Source organism: Cervus elaphus, chromosome 19 (assembly GCF_910594005.1).
Source record: "Cervus elaphus chromosome 19, mCerEla1.1, whole genome shotgun sequence".
Classification (NCBI taxonomy): Eukaryota; Metazoa; Chordata; class Mammalia; order Artiodactyla; family Cervidae; genus Cervus; species Cervus elaphus.
The window spans coordinates 83,073,873-83,090,907 of NC_057833.1; the positions used below are offsets into that span (position 1 = coordinate 83,073,873).

General features: G+C 50.5%; 1 protein-coding gene across 2 annotated transcripts in view; it reads left to right on the forward strand.

Annotated features, from left to right (window-relative positions):
- EPHB1 (EPH receptor B1) overlaps positions 1 to 17,035 on the forward strand; it is a 451,560-nt gene that overhangs the window by 128,206 nt on the left and 306,319 nt on the right. For both annotated transcript variants that reach the window (XM_043874863.1, XM_043874864.1), the window contains exon 2: positions 6,985 to 7,049. In XM_043874863.1, the coding sequence (XP_043730798.1) occupies positions 6,985 to 7,049 (65 nt within the window). The remainder of the gene's footprint in view (positions 1 to 6,984; positions 7,050 to 17,035) is intronic.

The window sequence follows — 17,035 nt, forward strand, 5'->3', positions numbered from 1 at the left end:
TTTGAACTAGTTGCATGGACAGCAGGAGCTAAACTGGGCAGCTGTGTGGAGAGTGGTACAGAGGGAGCCTCTGTTGAGACCCCAGCTAGGAGGTGGTTGCTGTCGCCCCACTGTGCAGGGCTGATGCTCTAGACTCATAGTTGCTGATATTGGAAAGGAACACACAGTGAAGAAGATGCAGGAGTCACTGTGGCGTGGTGAGTGATCTGATGATGGACTGGGGAGAACAAGGAATCAAAGCTAAATGCGCCTGAGGTTTCCCACAAGGACTCCAGGGAATGGCAGTGGGAACATGTGGAGCGGGGTACGTGTGAAGAACCTTTGCCTGGGTGGACACATGGGATGAGATGTGAAAGGCTTGCTTGGAACACTTTTTCACTAGCTGTGTTGGGCCCAGGGCCCAGTTATGCCAGAACATGAGCCCCTGAGGCTAGCTGGTGCCTTTCCCAGTTCACACTCATCCAGAGCCATCTCCAAACCCAGAGCCGGCACAGCTCTCGCTCCTCTGTCCTGGGGGCAAGCTGAAGTCTGTTCAGAAGGTTGGCGATGAGATTGCCCAGAGGCTGGACTGAACTGGCAATAGGAAGTCTGGGCAAGTGTGAAGTTGCAGCTGAGCAGCTGTTGGTTGTGGGACCCTGTGTCGGGGCTGAGGTTTGCGGGAGTGGCAGACACCTGAGGAATCTTGTAGGCATCATCAGGAGTTCTTTGCCCAGTGAACGGGATGTATGAAGACAGGACACACCTCCAGGGAAGACCTGGAGAAAGAGCTCCACGAGGCCCCTGCAGTGAGCCTCTGTTGCATCTTTGGCAGGCCACAGTGATGGACGGAGCAAGGCCATGAGTGGGGGCACCGAGGAGCCTGGGATGGTGGCTGGAGGAGTGATCTCCTGGAAATGCTCAGGTTCTTGTGATGAGTTCAGGTCTGGAGGGCAACGTAGGGGTCCCATGGAGAGGCTGAGGTGGTCAGAGCTGCCCCGCGCACTGTGAGTGCTGGCACACTCTGGATTTGGGAGTGGGGGAGGCTGCTAACCACATGTCTTGTTCCTGCCAGTGTAGACTCAGTTCTGGAACAATGTGTGTGTGTGTGTGTGTGTGTGTGTGAAGGGGCTGGTCACTGAGCCTCCTGGGTAAGGCAGGAGGAAGTGCCAGCTGAGCACCAGGCTCCTCACACCTGTCATTTTATTCAGTGTTCACAACTGTCCCTGGGATTCCCCCTTCCTGCCACTCAGCGAGGCCGTAATTGCAGGTTTAGCTGCGTGGTTATTTGATTAATTTCTGTCTTCTCACTTGTCTGCAAAGTCCTCGAGGGCCGGGGTGTCTCTTTTCCTCTGCTCTGCGCCCACCTGCCTGTGGGAGCGGCTCAGACAACCTTTGCTGCATGGGTACCATCACCCCCTGATGCCATGCCTCTCAGCCTTCTTCCAGTGATCCCAGCCCCTCGTGAAGGCTGAGGGAGAGGCTGGGGCCGCAGTGGGCTGACCTCCAACTCCTGGCCTTTACCTGAGAGGACCTGGATTCGTGGAGCGACTCTGGGCTGTGGCTCCTGGGTTTCGGGAGCTCCGTGAGCCATAGAAGGCTGCACCGGGCAGTGACTGCACGGCCGCGCTGGTTCTTCCCTTCTTGGAAGGTCCTTGGATTTGCCTTATCAAATACACATGAGGCTCTGCTCAGTGGAGGCCCGGAAGCCCCCATTCCATCTGTGTATGTTGTTGTATATTGTTACCACCATGGAAGGACGTTGTAAATATTTTCAGCTGAATGTCTGATTAATGTCTCTCCAGAAAGAGTGGCAGAACTGTAAGGAGAGGGTTTATTTAGCTCTCTCTCACCATGATGGGCATCTAATTCATCCCAAATGTCAATACATCCCAAGGTGCCAATCCAGACAGAAAGGGGAACCGTCTGCAGAGCTGGGTGGCAGCTGCCTTTTCCTCTGTGCAGGGGGTTCAGACCTGCCCCCACCACCCCGACCCTCGGGTGGCGGCCTCCTGTGGTTGGATGGGGGACCCTGAGGGTTTCCCTATCAGAACCACTGAAGGGAAATTGTTCCCTGGGAAAATGGGGTCTCTTTACCAGGCTTCTCATGTGCCCCAGGCTTCTCGGGTTCTTGCCAGTCTGGCTGGCTCCTGCCAGAGACCCCCTTCTGTCTCCCCCTGCGGCCTCCCCTCCCCTCTGGCTCAGTCTTCCTCACCCCGATGTTAGGTTTGGGATGACTCCCCGTTCATCCACATCGACCTGTCTCTGCTTTTCCTGGTCACTCTGTCGTCTCTCCCAGGTGAGGTGGATGTCTCCGTTCCTCGCTCCCACCATAGCCCACCCCTGCCCAGGAGGCCAGTGTTGCCTTTGCCCAGAGACAGTGGCATGTGTCTTTGGGGATGGACCCACTTACTCCCCACACGTCCATTCCCTTGGGTTTCTCGGTTTCCTTCTCATGGCCTCAGCCAGAACAGAATGCTGAGTGAGACTTTGCTTCTTGTCTCTCTACTGGACCAAGAGTCCCTCCAGGGGACCCACTGCTCTGATTCGCTGCCGTATTCTCCACTGATGTCACTCCTGGGTCTTTAAAGGAAGGAGGTAGATGATCAGTAGGTTTCTATGATCATTAATTCTTATAGAAATCTTAGAGGTATTTTACAGATACCATCTTTAGATCCTTTTCATAGCTAAGAAACTGAAGCTTGGAGTGGTTCAGTTATAATAATAAAAGCATTCGTTTGCGGTGCTCTGTGTCACGCAGTCCGCTCTTGGCCCTGAGCTCTGAGCCCTGCTCCATTCTGCAGGTGAGGAGGGAGGGGAGAGAGATGGTCATTATGTGGTGGAAGTGGGGCCTGGACCCCATCTGCCTACCCCAGCGCCTTCTCTGCCCTCCATGTGCCCTCCCCAGCTTTTCTCCCTTGGGCAGTGAGCACGTACACCCAGAGAGCAGAGGCTGGTGGTGGGTATGGGTCCCAGAGTCATGCCCCCTGTAGGCATGCGATCTGACAGCAACACATGCACCTCCAGCTGGTTTGGTCCCCATGCCGCTGTTTGAGAGCAGAAGTGATGGTAAATATTTAATTGTGCTTCCACCATAACTTTCTGCCAGAACTCTCAATATGCTTTATAAATGCAAATGAGTACTCTCTTCATCTCCAGGGAGATGTAAACCTCCTCAAATCACTTTAATTCAGCCCCCACCAGAGTGTAATGCCATAATCAGGAGTGCTCTGTGCCAGAAAAGAAACTGCCCTTAATCATATCGAGTGGATGGTTTATGGTTTTGTGGCCTTCCATCTCCACGGCGGGCAGGATGCAGAGAAATGGATTCTTCTCGTTGCAAGTTCTGTCCAAGAAGGTGGATGGAAAACATTATTTAGAAACAGATTCAATTATAGCCCTTGAGCAGGTAACTATGAATATAATGAACTCTTAGATTGTATTCCTGGGGTTAACAGAACAAACCAGTCCTTGGAAGATTTAGGAGTGAAGGCTGTTTCTTACTTTTGGTTCTGGACCCTAGTTCCCTCCCTGCCCATGTCCTCTGCTCTTCACTGCACTTCAGCATGATCCTGAAGTTGGGGAGTGCCTCCATATACATTTTTATTGCAATATGTGCTGTTCTGGGAGGCTTTTGTGGCTTCTTAGCTTTATGAGCAAGATCCTTCATTCTGGGCACTGCAGAGTCCACAGAAACCCATGTCTGTCCAATAGGCAGCAGGCTGAGATTTGAGGCTATCAGCCTCAGAATGGGAGGCTGTGTGACCCTGAAGGAGACACTACGCTATTCTGTACCCTGGTCCCCAACTCTGCAAAGTGGGCTCAGTGACTCCTGATTCAGGCCCACCTGGCGAAGGCATTTAATCATGGAGATGAATTTCTCCAGGGCCTCATGGAGTGCCTTTGGAGACATGTATTATGTAAATCTGGTGTGTCATTATGATCATTATTAGTGCTGTGAAGTGGAGACGCGGGGGAGAAGGAGGGCTGCTCCGTGCAGGAACCGGCCTCCCCAGCTGTCGGAAGAATCGGCGGAGAAAACAAACTCAAGCAGTCTGTTCCTGTGCGTGCGTTCCTTCGGTTATGCAAGGGGCACCACTCTTGATCCAACTCCAAGTGAGCTTGGATGGGCTAGTAAACCCAACTCCCTGTGTTTGCTTTATTCCCCTGTTTGCAGTGGGAGCCCCCACTCCAGTGGGAGGCAGGTTGTGAGGAGGGGCCTCACTGACCTGTTAGCACCTGTCCATACTGGTCCCATTGAGATACCCTGGACCCCATCTGAGCCGTGGGTATAGTCCATGCCAGTCACCATGGGGTGGTTCTGGGGTCCCTTCACTGGATCTGTTCTGGCCCAGAGACTCTGCTCCGTCTATGCCATGTCCGCCTGCTGGGGTCACTCCAGGCTGGGATGCTGGGTGTCCAAGGCCCTGTCATCTGGGCAGACTCCCACCATCCCTTCTCTGGGATTGAGCACTGAGAGACAAGGGCATAGGACACCCCTTGACTCAGCACGGCTCCTCATTTATCACTTTATTTTCATTGCCTGAGTCCTGCCCATAGGGTAGGTTTCTTCCTAATCCTTTGGTTTGTGCCAGAAGTTCTTTTGTTTCCTAAGGGGCCCAAATTTCTGCATTCATACTTCCCATCTCCTGCCTGGAATAGAGAACAGAGAATAACTGTTCACAGGGGAAGGAGGGATGTTCAGGAGAAAAGGAAACAGTAGGGAGAAACCAAAACAGCTCATCAACTCTGTGTCCTGTGCCCATGTTTGTTGAGCCACCTGTTCAGTTAGGGGGTACTGTGCCTGGTGCTTTGATACATGCCTTGGAAAGTTCAAGTGCATAAGACACCTCCACTAGCCTAAAGAGCACAACTGTCTAATTTTGAAAGGTGCCCTTTTGGAACTCTGGACTCCCATGCCAAAAAAAAAAAACCCTCACAATTGTGTATTTGACTCATAGCTTCTAACTTAGGCAAAACTTAACTCAAAATAGATCATAGACCTAGATAGGAGAAAAACCTTTGTAGTCTTGGGTTAGGCAAAGATTTCTTAGGTATGATATCAAACCATAAAAGAAAAAAGTTGATAAATTAGACTTCTCCAAAATTTAAAACTTCTGCTCTTTGAAAGATGCTATTAAAGGAATGAAAAGATAAGTCATAAAGTGGGATAAAATATTTGTAGACCATCTGGTCTGATGATAAAGGACTTGTATCCAGAATAAAGAACCTACCAAACTCAACAGTAAGGAAACAACCCAATTTAAAAATGGAAAAATATCAAACAGACACTTCACCAAAAGATATACAGATGACAAGAAATCATGTGACAAGATGCTTACCATCACTCTTCATTAAGGAAATGAAAATTCAAACCACAATGAGATACCACTGCACATCTGTTAAAATGGCCAAAATTAAAAATGACTGACCATGCCAAGTGTTGGCAAGGATGTGGATGAACTGGAACTCTCATATACTCTCATGTAATAGCCCCAAAATGGAAATGACAGGTGAATTGGTAGACAAAAATGCAATCTCTCCATACAGTGAAATACTACTTAGCAATGTAAAGGAATGAACTATTGATACACACAAATATGGTGAATCTTAATTATGCTGAGCTAAGCCAGATTAAGAAAGTATACTATATGATTTCATTTATATAAATTTCTGGAAAATGCCAGTTAACCTACAGTGAGAAAAAAACAGATTAGTTATTGCCTGGGGACAGTGACGGGGTGGGGCAGGGGCAAGAGGGAAGGAGGGATTTTAAAGGGACAGGAAGCTTCTGGGAATGATGGCTCTGTTTCTTGATCGTGGCGATGGTTTCATGGGTATCAATATATGTCAAAACTTATCAAATTGTATGCTTTAATTATGTGCAGTTTATTGCATGTCATTTCTACCTCAGTAAAGCTGCTGTTAAAAAAAAAAAAAAAGGATTTCTCGGGTGGTCTGGTGGTTGAGACTCTGCTTCCAATGCAGAGGGCACGGGTTCAATCCTTGGTTGGGGAACTAAGATCCCACATGCCATGTAGTACAGCCAGAACACACTAACCCCCATACACAACAAACACACACCCCTGAAAACAAAAGGGCTTTTGGACTTGCTGATCAAAGCTCTAGTCAGGTTTTGGGGAGAAGTTTCTATCGAGAGGTAGGGCTGACAGCAGTCAATAATAGATTGAAAAGGAAAGACAGAAAAAAGAAAAAGGTGCCCCATTTTCAGGACACTTCACTGCTACCTGCCCGAAAACAGTTGTAGTAAATATCAGCTCTGTAATTGCTACATGGTGCCTGGTGATCTTGGTGTATGTGCTATAGCCACCCTGGTGCCCCTGGGGGCTTGTAGCCAAGCCAGGGTGTCCGTCTTTCCCTTCCTGGCCAGAGGGATTGGTGACCAGGAAGCAGGCCTCTGGGGTCTGAGATGTGTGTTTGTGTTTGGGGTGAGGCCTTTGCCAAAGCCACATGAGCTTCCAGCAGAGTCTTAGGAAAGGGGTGGCTATGAATCTGGGCCCGGAACCTGCAGGAGGACTGAGTGTTGGGGTCAGAGAAGTTGAAGGGAAATCAGCTGAGAGTGTCAACATGGATGCCTAAGGGGAAGCAGAAGAGAGGAGTGGGGAGAAAGGAGTAGGGAGTCGGAGATCAGAAGGAGGTGGCTGAGAAAGACTTCAGGGGGGAATTCGATTTGGCTACTTGGTCAACACATAGGTTGAGTGATGTGAGAAGATGCCATGTCTCAGGGTTAAAGTGATGAGTAGGCAGATGATGTCACACACCATCCCCCAGGTGGCTTGGGGTCATTCAGTAGAGCCTTAGCATCAGGACACCTGAGGTCTGTACCTAAGTCTGCCACGAGCTGCTCCTCCTAGCAGACCTCTTCCCCTCAGCCGTAGGCTTGGCAGAGGAGCCCAGGGTTCCTAGCACTGACATTTACAGTCCTAAGTAACTTCACTGTCCAGTAATTCTTCTGACTCACTATATTTTCCTTTTTTTGACCTTCAGAAACTTTAATGGACACCAGGACGGCTACTGCAGAGCTGGGCTGGACCGCCAATCCCGCATCAGGGGTGAGTGTCAGACCGTCCGTCCTCCTGTCCTTATGAGTAGTCATGGGAGCAGAACCTGACTTGCCCCTGTGGGATGTGGATTACAGGTGTGAATGGCTTTGTCCGTGGCCCATCCACAGAGAGCCAGCAACAGATGGCCAAGGCCTGTGTGGGACTGGGGCCAGTGGCTGCCAGTAGTTGGGTGTTCAAGTCAGTGGTGATGGGGAGGACAGAGATCCGGATGTCCATGGGGCTGAAGAGGGGCCAGGGCATGAGGAGGAGCTCGAGTTCAGAAGGGCTGAGGCTGTCTTTCACCTGGCGCTGCCTTAGAGCAATGTTCTGGATTGATTTGTTCAGTGTTCACGCACCTGGTCAGAATCTGTAGCTGCAAAGATGAATAGCCTTGAGGAGCTCATGGCCTCCTGTGGGATCCACCACATGCATGAATGAGCTGAAATGTATCCCTCCTGGGTGGCAGTGGGGAGACTGGGCACAGAAGTGGGAGTGAGACACTTCAGAGGGAGACAAGAAGCCTTTACAAAAAAAGTGCATGCAAGCTGGGCTTTGGAGAGTGAGTAGGAGTTTGACAGGCAGTAAGTAGGGAGTCTGGAAAGATATTCCAAGTAGGAGGAGTAGCTGGTTAAAAGGGATGGGGTCATGAAACGATGTAAGAACAAGAGTCTGTGTGTCTGGACCTTGGGAGGGTGTGGATAGTGCTGAGGTGGGGCTGGGCTGTGGATTGGGCAGTGCACAGCGTGGGGAACTGGGACTGCTCTGCTGAGTTAGCCATTTGGCTTTATGGATCTTGTCACACTTGCTGACACGATTGTTGAACAGTTGAAAGAAGGCTCTTTTAGCTGTCTTGGATGGGTCAGAAGCATCAGATTAAAATGGGATACTCAGGACAGTTGAAGCAAAGCTAAGCAGGAGGCCTTGGCAGCATTTGGCAGTGGGTAAAGACACTGGGGAGGGGAGAGGCGGAGAGAGGAGATGGGATGGGATTCACATCTCAGGCTCGAGTGGCTGGCTCTCTGTGGGGCTTAATCATGAAAGGAGAGGACAGGAGGAATGCATGGACTCTTCATCCCGGCGAGGGGGTGAGGCAGGGGCAGGGTTAGCTGGATCTTCTCTTCAATCTCACTCCTCCTCTCTCCTCCCTGCCTTTGGTCACCTCCAGCCTGGGGCCTCAGGCCACTCTGCACCCCAGGGTGTGAGTCACAGCCAGTCCTAGGACTCCCACTTATGTCTCAGGGACTTTGGGATTCAGGTCCCAAGGCAGACTGTGGCCTCACCTGTGCTTTCTCTCCGGGATCTCACTTCTGGGTGCAGGCATCAAACCTTGGGGTGAGCTGTGTTTCCCAAAGTGGGGCCAGGAGCAGGGGCCAATCTTGCCCACACTGACAAGTCCAAATCCTGCTGGGAACACTGCAGGCCACCAGGGAACACCTCCCACTCCCACTGGGGACCTCGTGAAAGCTGATGATGTAGCAACTCTTCAAGTGGCCCAGACATTAAGGATTTGCACCTCTTCTACAAGTTACATTGTTAGCAGAAGGTTTGCATGTTTTCTCCTGTGACTTAAGTCATTGATGTGACTTATGGTTCATTTTCTCCTTGATTTTTGTACACACCACCTGTCTTCTTTAAACTTCTGAACTCCTTCCCAAGACAGGTGGTCCTTTTGGGAAATATTCAAAGTCAAGAGATGCCTGGAAGGGGATGAGAAGGAGTGAGGGGCAGGAGAAAACCAAGAGGTGGTCTTCTTATAGAAGCAGAGGGGGCAGGGGTCAAGGAGGAATGGGGCAAAGGTGGCAGGTGCTGCTGGGCTTCGGATGGTGCACTGGGCTTGGTTACAGCGACCCTATGGGTGCCACATGCTGATGGTTTCAGGAGGGACCAAGGTCAGAAGCCAGAAAGCAGGGCGTTGAACGGTCGATGGGAGGTGAGGTGATGGAGCAGCCCATGAGAGGAGGAAATACAGAGCCCAGGAGGTGGAGGCAGGTGCCTCTCAGGGGACAGGATTCCTTTGTGGTTGAAATGGCAGGTCAGAGAGACAGGAGGACTCAGGATTGGTATGGAAGCCATAAAATAAGAAGTCTTTTAGTTTCCCATCTTCTCTGTGAGGTTGGAGGGGTGGTTGGGAGAGTGGAGGTGGGGAGCCTTAAGTAGCAGGTCTTAGGAGGGAGGAAAAGGTGTGAGGTAACTGCCACTGCTGGTGAGTTGGGAGAGTCTGAACTCTTTGGAAGGAAGATGGCTGGAATGAGGACCTAGTTGAGGTCTAGGCTGTGTGTGTGTGATGGCCCCAATCTGGTATGCCTGGAGGCTGTGTGGCATTGGAGTCATCCTCACTTGTGCTTATGCGAGAATGGTGGGCCTGGGGGGCCAGGAGCTGAGGATGTTGGCAGGAGGGGTTCAGCATCTTGTAGCATGACATCACCCCAAAAAGAAAAGTGACCCCAGGACCATTGTGACAAAGTACAGAGGCCTAGCTGGGGGTCTCAAGGAGACTGAAGGAGGACTGAAGGCCATGGCCTTGGATCAGGGCTTAACTTTAAGACACACAGAGTACTTCTGGGTGATAAAGGGGTCTGGGGAGTGGGGCCAGGGTCCGGCATTTGAGAAGCCAGGAGGCTGGGTGAATGGTCCACATTTTCCTGGGATCCAGTAGGGGAGGAGATGAACCCCGCCCCAGCAACCCAGAAGGAGAGCAAATTGTCCTTCAGATGGCCCCTGCAGTCAGGATACAATGTGTGCTGAAGATGTTGATGGGTGGGTAGGCATTGTTCTGGTAGTCTGTGGGTCTCCAGGGAACTGGTTGGCCTGGTCCAGAAGGGGTACCATGATTCTACTAGGGGGGCCCAGTTGGCATTGCAATGAACCCTATCCACGGTGCGTGGCCTGTGAGGAAGGCTCTCCAGAGACAGGCCAGGAGACTTCCTTTTATGGTTTCCCTGGGTATCTTCACCCTTGTACTCAAGGACTGCCAGATGCGGGAAGGATTTGGACTGCCCACCCACACATAGCCTGCAAATTGTTTTCAGTTATATCGCTGGAAAATGGATTATAATATTGCATGTCAAAACCAGAAAGTATTTCTGCTCAAATGGCAAAATGTTGCTTTATAATCTAATTGCAGCTTTAATTTAAAGCCTTTAGGTTTAACCCGAATCAGAGGCCACCTGGTGAGCAGAGGGAGAAAATAACAAATATATTTATGAAGTAACAGTTGCTGGGGGGATGGGGGCTGAGCTCCCATCAGAGGGCATCCCAGGACCCTCACCCATGACCCTGTGAACTCCACCTTCCTCCCTTGGGCTGCCTTCAGTTACCTCCCCCAGACCCTTCTTTATAGTCCTGCTCCAAAAGGGTCCTGACCTTCACATGTCAGGAGCTCTGGGCAGGAGGGTGCTTTGAGAGGTCCCATGGTCAACACTCAGGGCGGTGCTTGGCTGCCACAGGGCTCAGTAAGTGCTAGTTCTCATGGTTTTGTGGTCCACCTTAGCAGTCGTCCCCATTCCTAGAGGGGTTTCCGGGGTGGCTCAGTGGTAAAGAATCCGCCTGCTAATGCAGGAGACGTAGATTTGATCCCTGCCCTGGAGAAGGAAATGGCAAGTCACTCCAGTATTCTTGCCTGGGAAATCCCATGGACAGAGGAGCCTGGCGAGCTATAGTCAGTGGGATCACAAAGAGTCAGACAAGACTGAGTGACTGAACGACAACCACTGTTCCTAGATGCTGCCTGGCCGTCTCCCCTCTTTTCCCCTTCCCCCTTGCATCTCTGTCTGCCCCTCAAGTGTCAGTTCCATTCCTGTCCCCTCAGGAAGCCCTCCTGGGTGCCGCTCCCCACCAGGACTCCATGGTAGGGGCCCTTTTCCTAAAGCAGAAGGCTTGGTGCCAACTCCTAACTGCCCATCACTCTGTGAGCTAAACCTGCGTTGATGGGTGCTTCCTCCCACTGGACAGAGAAAGGAGTGGCTTCCCCTCTGTCCCCGGTCCAGCAGGGGACAGGCTTCAGTAAATGTTTGTTGGCCACATAAAATGAGGAAGGAGCAGCGCATTCATGATACTTACTGCATCTTCAACCCAGGGTTCTGAACTGGGGAGATGCTTGGTTTAGGTTTATTGTAGCCCAATAAAATGAGATTTGTAGGCCTCTCAATACCCAATTGACTGTCAGTATCTTTTAAAGAAACTTAATCAGTGACACAGATAGAGCTACCTCTCCTATGATGAGCATGATGGAGAAGACCAGGACAGTAGCCAGAAGATCCAGCTGCTTTCACATACTGGCTCTGATGGATAAGGAAGGCAAGCTGGGTCCCTCTGACAGTGAGGCTTATTCAGCTCGCTTGTTGGAAATCCAAGCAAGGCCTTTTACTTTTGCAGAGTATTGCCAGGGCTCCTTGGCTATTTGCATGTGGGAAGCCAATAGCCTCTGTGTGGGAGTCTATGACTGTGTAACGTGTGGCCGCCGTGTGAACATCTACAGATCCTGAGTTACCTTGAAAGAGCACTTCACGGGCTTCCAGACTCCACCTCCATCTGTGCTACTCTGTGGAACCACCTCCTCACAACCTGTGACATGTTCTGTTTACCACATTAATATTGGCAAATCTTCATCATGGGAAGGTGGGAAGGTTGATAGAGGAAAGATGCAAGAGTCTGGAGTCAAGCCTGACAAACCTTCAGGTTGAGCAGGCTGGGTGTGTGCATGCCTGTGCTCCATGTGTGTATGTCTGTGTGTGTGTGTGTCTGTGCATCTGTGTATAAATATGTGAAATGTGTGTTCATGTGTGTGTGCATCTGTGTATAAATATGTGAAATGTGTGTTCATGTGTGTGTGTGTCTGTGCATCTGTGCATAAATATGTGAAATGTGTGCTCATGTGTGTGTGTGTCTGTGCATCTGTGTATAAATATGTGAAATGTGCGCTCATGTGTGTGTGTGTCTGTGCATCTGTGTATAAATATGTGAAATGTGTGCTCATGTGTGTGTGTGTCTGTGCATCTGTGTATAAATATGTGAAATGTGCGCTCATGTGTGTGTGTGTCTGTGCATCTGTGTATAAATATGTGAAATGTGCGCTCATGTGTGTGTGTGTCCAGGTATGTGTGCTGTGCTGTGCTGAGCCCTTCAGTCACGTTTGACTCTTTGCAACCCTATGGACTGTGGCCGCCAGGCTCTTCTGTCTGTGGGATTCTCCAGGCAAGAATACTGGAGTGGGGTGCCATGCCCCCCTCCAGGGGATCTTCCCAACCCAGGGATTGAACCCATGTCTCTTATGTCTCCTGCCTTGGCAGGTGGATTCTTTAACACTAGTGCCCCCCGGGGAGCCCATATCCAGTTATAGGTATGTCTATGTGTATGTGCCTGTGTGTGTATGTGCATCTGAGTATTTCTGTGTGATGTGTGTGTGTGTATTCCTATGTGATACATGTGTGAGTGTGTGTGTTTGTGGCTGTGGGTGTATGAAGTTAAATGAGCTGATTTCACCTTATGCCTCTGCAGGCAGTTTCCAGAGTTCTGGAAAGATCTTAAGTGATGAGAGTATTATTGGACTAAGTGGAGAGCTTCCGGAGAGGCCAGTGTGTAGGGCACAACCCTCATTTGAATACCTGTGTATGTGTCTGATAAATTAACTCCTCAAACAGGATGCACGCCCATGAGAGTGGCACACGGGGGCTGTCCTTCCCCACCGCCGTTCTTGTCCTCCTGGGGACCCTCCTGGCTGTTCCCTTTCCCCATCTACCAGTTCCAGGCACCCTCACTGGCTGCCACATCCTGCGAGTAAGGACAGCACACTTAGAAGAGAAATCCACTCTAATAGCACCTCATTCGTTCCAAGGCCAAGCAAAATCAATTGAAATTTAGTTGGCCTGATAGGTGTGAAGGTTATGGTGCAGCAGTGAAGGCTTCAGGCCCTGGCATCAAATAATCTGGCTTCCGTTCCTGCTCTGCAGTTCCCTGGCTGTGTGATCTTGGCCCATCACCCAGACTTCTTTAGTCCCAGGGTCTCCTCTGCTCAACAGGGCGAGGATGGGAACGATTCCGTATATGCAACCGTGTGGACAAAAAGTTTTCCTGGGTAAACACTCAGAAAGTGTTAGCATAGTACTCACCCTCTGGAGGCCTGGATTTTCTCTTTTCTTCTTTTGATGACTCAATCATGCTAATTAAGATAGAAAAGCCTGAGCTAAATTAGGCAAATCCAGGAGACATTTAGCTCTGGGCAAAATGATTTTGTGAATGGAGTTGTATGGTATTTGAATTTCCGGCCATGCTAGGGGCAGGCGAGCAGAGGGGAACAGAATTGGTAATCCATTTTCAGATTGGTACCCCTGCCTGGGACTCGGGAGCATTGGAACTGGTCACTGATTGCTGGGAGCCACGCTTCAGGATCAGTCGGGGTTTCTTGGAGGCCAGGGACAGAAAAACACAAGTAGTCTTAAGAAAGGTATCTTGGCTCATGTGAATGAATGGTCCAGGGGCTAATGTGGCTTCATGTGTGGCTGTGTACAAATCCTTAGGATCAGTCTGTCTCTTTCCCCACCACCTTTCTCCTCTCTCTGCTCCCCTGGTGTTGGCTCCTTGCTGAGCTTCCTCTTGGTCATGAGAAGTCTGCAGCTGCTGCAGCTCCTACAACCTCATCCATCATCCCCTGGGGCAGAGCCAGTACCTCCTCTGGGAGCCCCCAGCAGAAGCCCTGGAATTAGCTCTGAATGGGCCTGACTATATCAGTTTGGCTCCCACGCCTGCCCTGATCCAGTCCCTGCATTCAGGAAGTACTGAGTGGTCCTCCCAGGTCCTGTGTTCCAACCCCGTGCTGTGCTGAGCCCACCAGAAGCCTTGGGCTGAAGGGCTGGAGGGAGTACCTCTCCGGAAGGAATTGGGATGTGGGTACCAGAAAGCTGAACAGTTGCTGGGCACAGAAAGAGGAAACTTAATACTACATCACAAGGCCCCACGTGCTTTACGGCCAGGTGTACGTCAGTCCTCACAACAGCTCCATTTTACAGAAGAGGAAACTGAAGCACAGAACAACTGTTAAATTGCTTCTGATCACATGGCTGGAGAGTGCCATCTAACCTCCTGCTGCCTGCTCGCCTGCTGAAAACCACGCTGTACCCTCTTTCCTAGTAACATGCTGCAGTGTCTCCAGAGAGTGGCTTCTCCCTGGAATTTCCAGAGAGTTGGAAAAGGAATTTCCAGCTTTGAGTTGCTGGAGGTCCGTCGAGTTCAGGCTCAGTGTCTAAAAGATTTTCTCACAGTTTAGGACACAGTTGGATCTTTTCCCGGAGCTGTTACCAAGGAGTAAGGACTGCTTTCTCCACTGGCAGGGGCCCTGCCTCCCAGCCGGTGGGCCTCCAACTGCCCTGCTATCCTCTCCCCTTCCCACCCCTCCCCTGCCCTCCTCAGGTAAACCCCTGAGATAAGTCAGAGCTCCCACCCTGCGCCTCCCACCCACTCTTTATCTTTTTCTCTCACTACCAAAAGGCCTGTAATTAGGAAACATTAGCAGGCTCAAAACAGCTTTCATACCTGAAACATCCTCTGTAATTGCACTCAGCAGTGCTCTTCTCTGGCTATTAATGTCACTTTTATGAAGCAGTGAGGAACAAAACACCCCGAGGCACTTAAAACATTTTTTTAAAATATATAATACATGTCTTTTAGGAATGGAAGTTTAAAATCACCTGCTTGACAGAGACCGTGATTGACAAAGGCTGGGGGCTCAGGACAGAGCCAGGGGCCCAGGGGTCCATGGGGTTCAGACACTGCTCTGAAAAGAATGACGGCCCTGGGGTGGGTTGGCCAAGGCTGGTGGATCCCCTGGGATGAAAGGTGGGCCAGACAAGGGCACTGTTCTGCCTGACTTCATCATGTGTGGTTGCTGTCACTGGGTTTTTACATGAGCTCTTTTTTGTGGGCATGTGTGTGCCTTTGACAGAGAGGTGACTGGAGTGTTACAGATGAGCAGTGTCATTGGGTAGAATATGAATTATTACATTGAGTAGAATATTAATTATTGCACTGGTTGCAGAAATGTTAGGGAACCATTGACCGAAACTGCTCACCTTGGTCAGGCAAAATGATAACCACTTGCATGAATTGTCTTACAACAAGAGGTTCCGATAAGGAACAGGATGCTGCCACTGAAAACTAACTGGGATAATTTGGAAGGGGCCCAAAGGAGGAAGGAGACTCCAACCCATGATATGTCCCAACAACCTCCCAGAATCCTTTGCACTGGAGTCCGTCTTGGCTGAGAGATGTGAGTGCCACCCGGAAGGACCCAAGTCACATCAAATATGGGCACATGCAAGATTGGCCAGAGGCAACCGGGACACTAACCCTGTTACCGTAAAACCTGAGATTGTGAGCCACGTGGCAGAACAATTGTCCTGGTTTCCCTAACCCTACTGCTCTCCACCCGGGTGCCCCCTCCCAAGAACATTTTTTGCTTTGTCAGCATGTGTGTCTCCTGAGACAATGCGTTTCTGAGTATTAGATAAGAGCCCACTCTCCAGCCCTGGAAGGGCTCCCCTTTTTGCAACAGAAGTACATGGAGTAGGACTGCATGCACGTGTGTGGAGGGAGGGATGGATTAAGGGAGAGATGCTTCTTGACTCGCTGTGTTAAAGAACTCTGGGAGTTGTGGTGGTTCACCAGAACCTGACTGTCTGACAGATTTATTTTCTTGCTCTTGAAAATGGCTCACAGACTCATTCATCAGTGGAGCAGGAGATAATTCTGTCCGTAAGACTCCGGGAGGGAACCCCAGAGGTCACCCATTCCCCCTCCCCCTCTCAGAGGCAGGCTTAACCCTCATTTGTCCAGACAGACAGATGTCTTTTCTCTAAAATCTTTTCCAGGAAGGCAGACCCCTGCCATGCCCCTTGTCCCAGCCCTGGGAACCTTTCTCCCACCGGTCTGTGAGGCTGGGGACCACCTGCCTGGTGAAGGTCAGAGAGGCCCTCAGGGCTCTGGAAGGAGTCAGGGCTCCTGACACAGGCAGCAGGATGGAGCTGAGGGGGGTCCACAGGGTCTCGTTGCCTTGACAGCCCTGACTCACAGCTCCTCACTGGTCTCCTTGGTGAAAGAAGAAATCTGTTACAGGAGAGGATAAAGAATGAGAAGAAAGGTGAGGCAGAGTTAAGAGACCTGTAGAAGATGGACCAGAGTAAAACAGGTGGAGAAGGGAGGTTCAGGGTTGGCAGCAGCCAGATGGGGAGTCTAGCCTGGCTCTGGAAGAAGGCACCTCACCTGTGCGAAAACAGGGTGGCCCTGGGATACACCTTTGACTTGACCTCCAGGTACAGCCAAAAGTGAAAGAATCATTTGGCCTGAATTCCACTGTATTTCTGGTAGCATCAAGGAACAAGCCCAGGATTTGGAGTCTGATGTGCTGGGTCTGTTGCCATTTCCCTCTGAGTTCTTTAACTTCTGAGTCTATCTTCTGCCTCTGTCACATGGCTAATGTAAGATCTTATTTACAGAGTGGTTGGCAGCATAAATTGTGCTTAGCTTCCTTGTAGACTCCAAGGCTCAGTCAATACCACTTGCCCTGACTAGTGCTAGTGGCTGCAGTGACTCTTGTCTGAGAGACTTAACTTGCCTGGGACGAGGGTGGGGACTGATGGGGGTTGGGAGGCCTGAGATGCCAGATCAACTTCCCAGCATTTCTGTCAGGTTGTGGCTCTTGTGAGAATACCATCAGAGGGTGCACCTTGTTATTACTCACAGAGCTGTTATTGAGAACAGTGATAACTACTGCTACTACTAGTTACTGCCAGTTAAGTACCAGCTGTGTCCTGGGCACTGGACATCAACGGTACCACCTCATGGAATTCTCACCAGGACCCTGCATGCCAGGGAGTGTTTCTCCCACTTTGCAGGTTTGCAGAGCAGACACTGAGCTCGCGGGCAAGGATCCAAAGTCGCAGAACTGATGAGGGGTTTTGCTGAGACTGACCCCAGGTCTGTCTGACTGTGAAGCTCACTGTGGT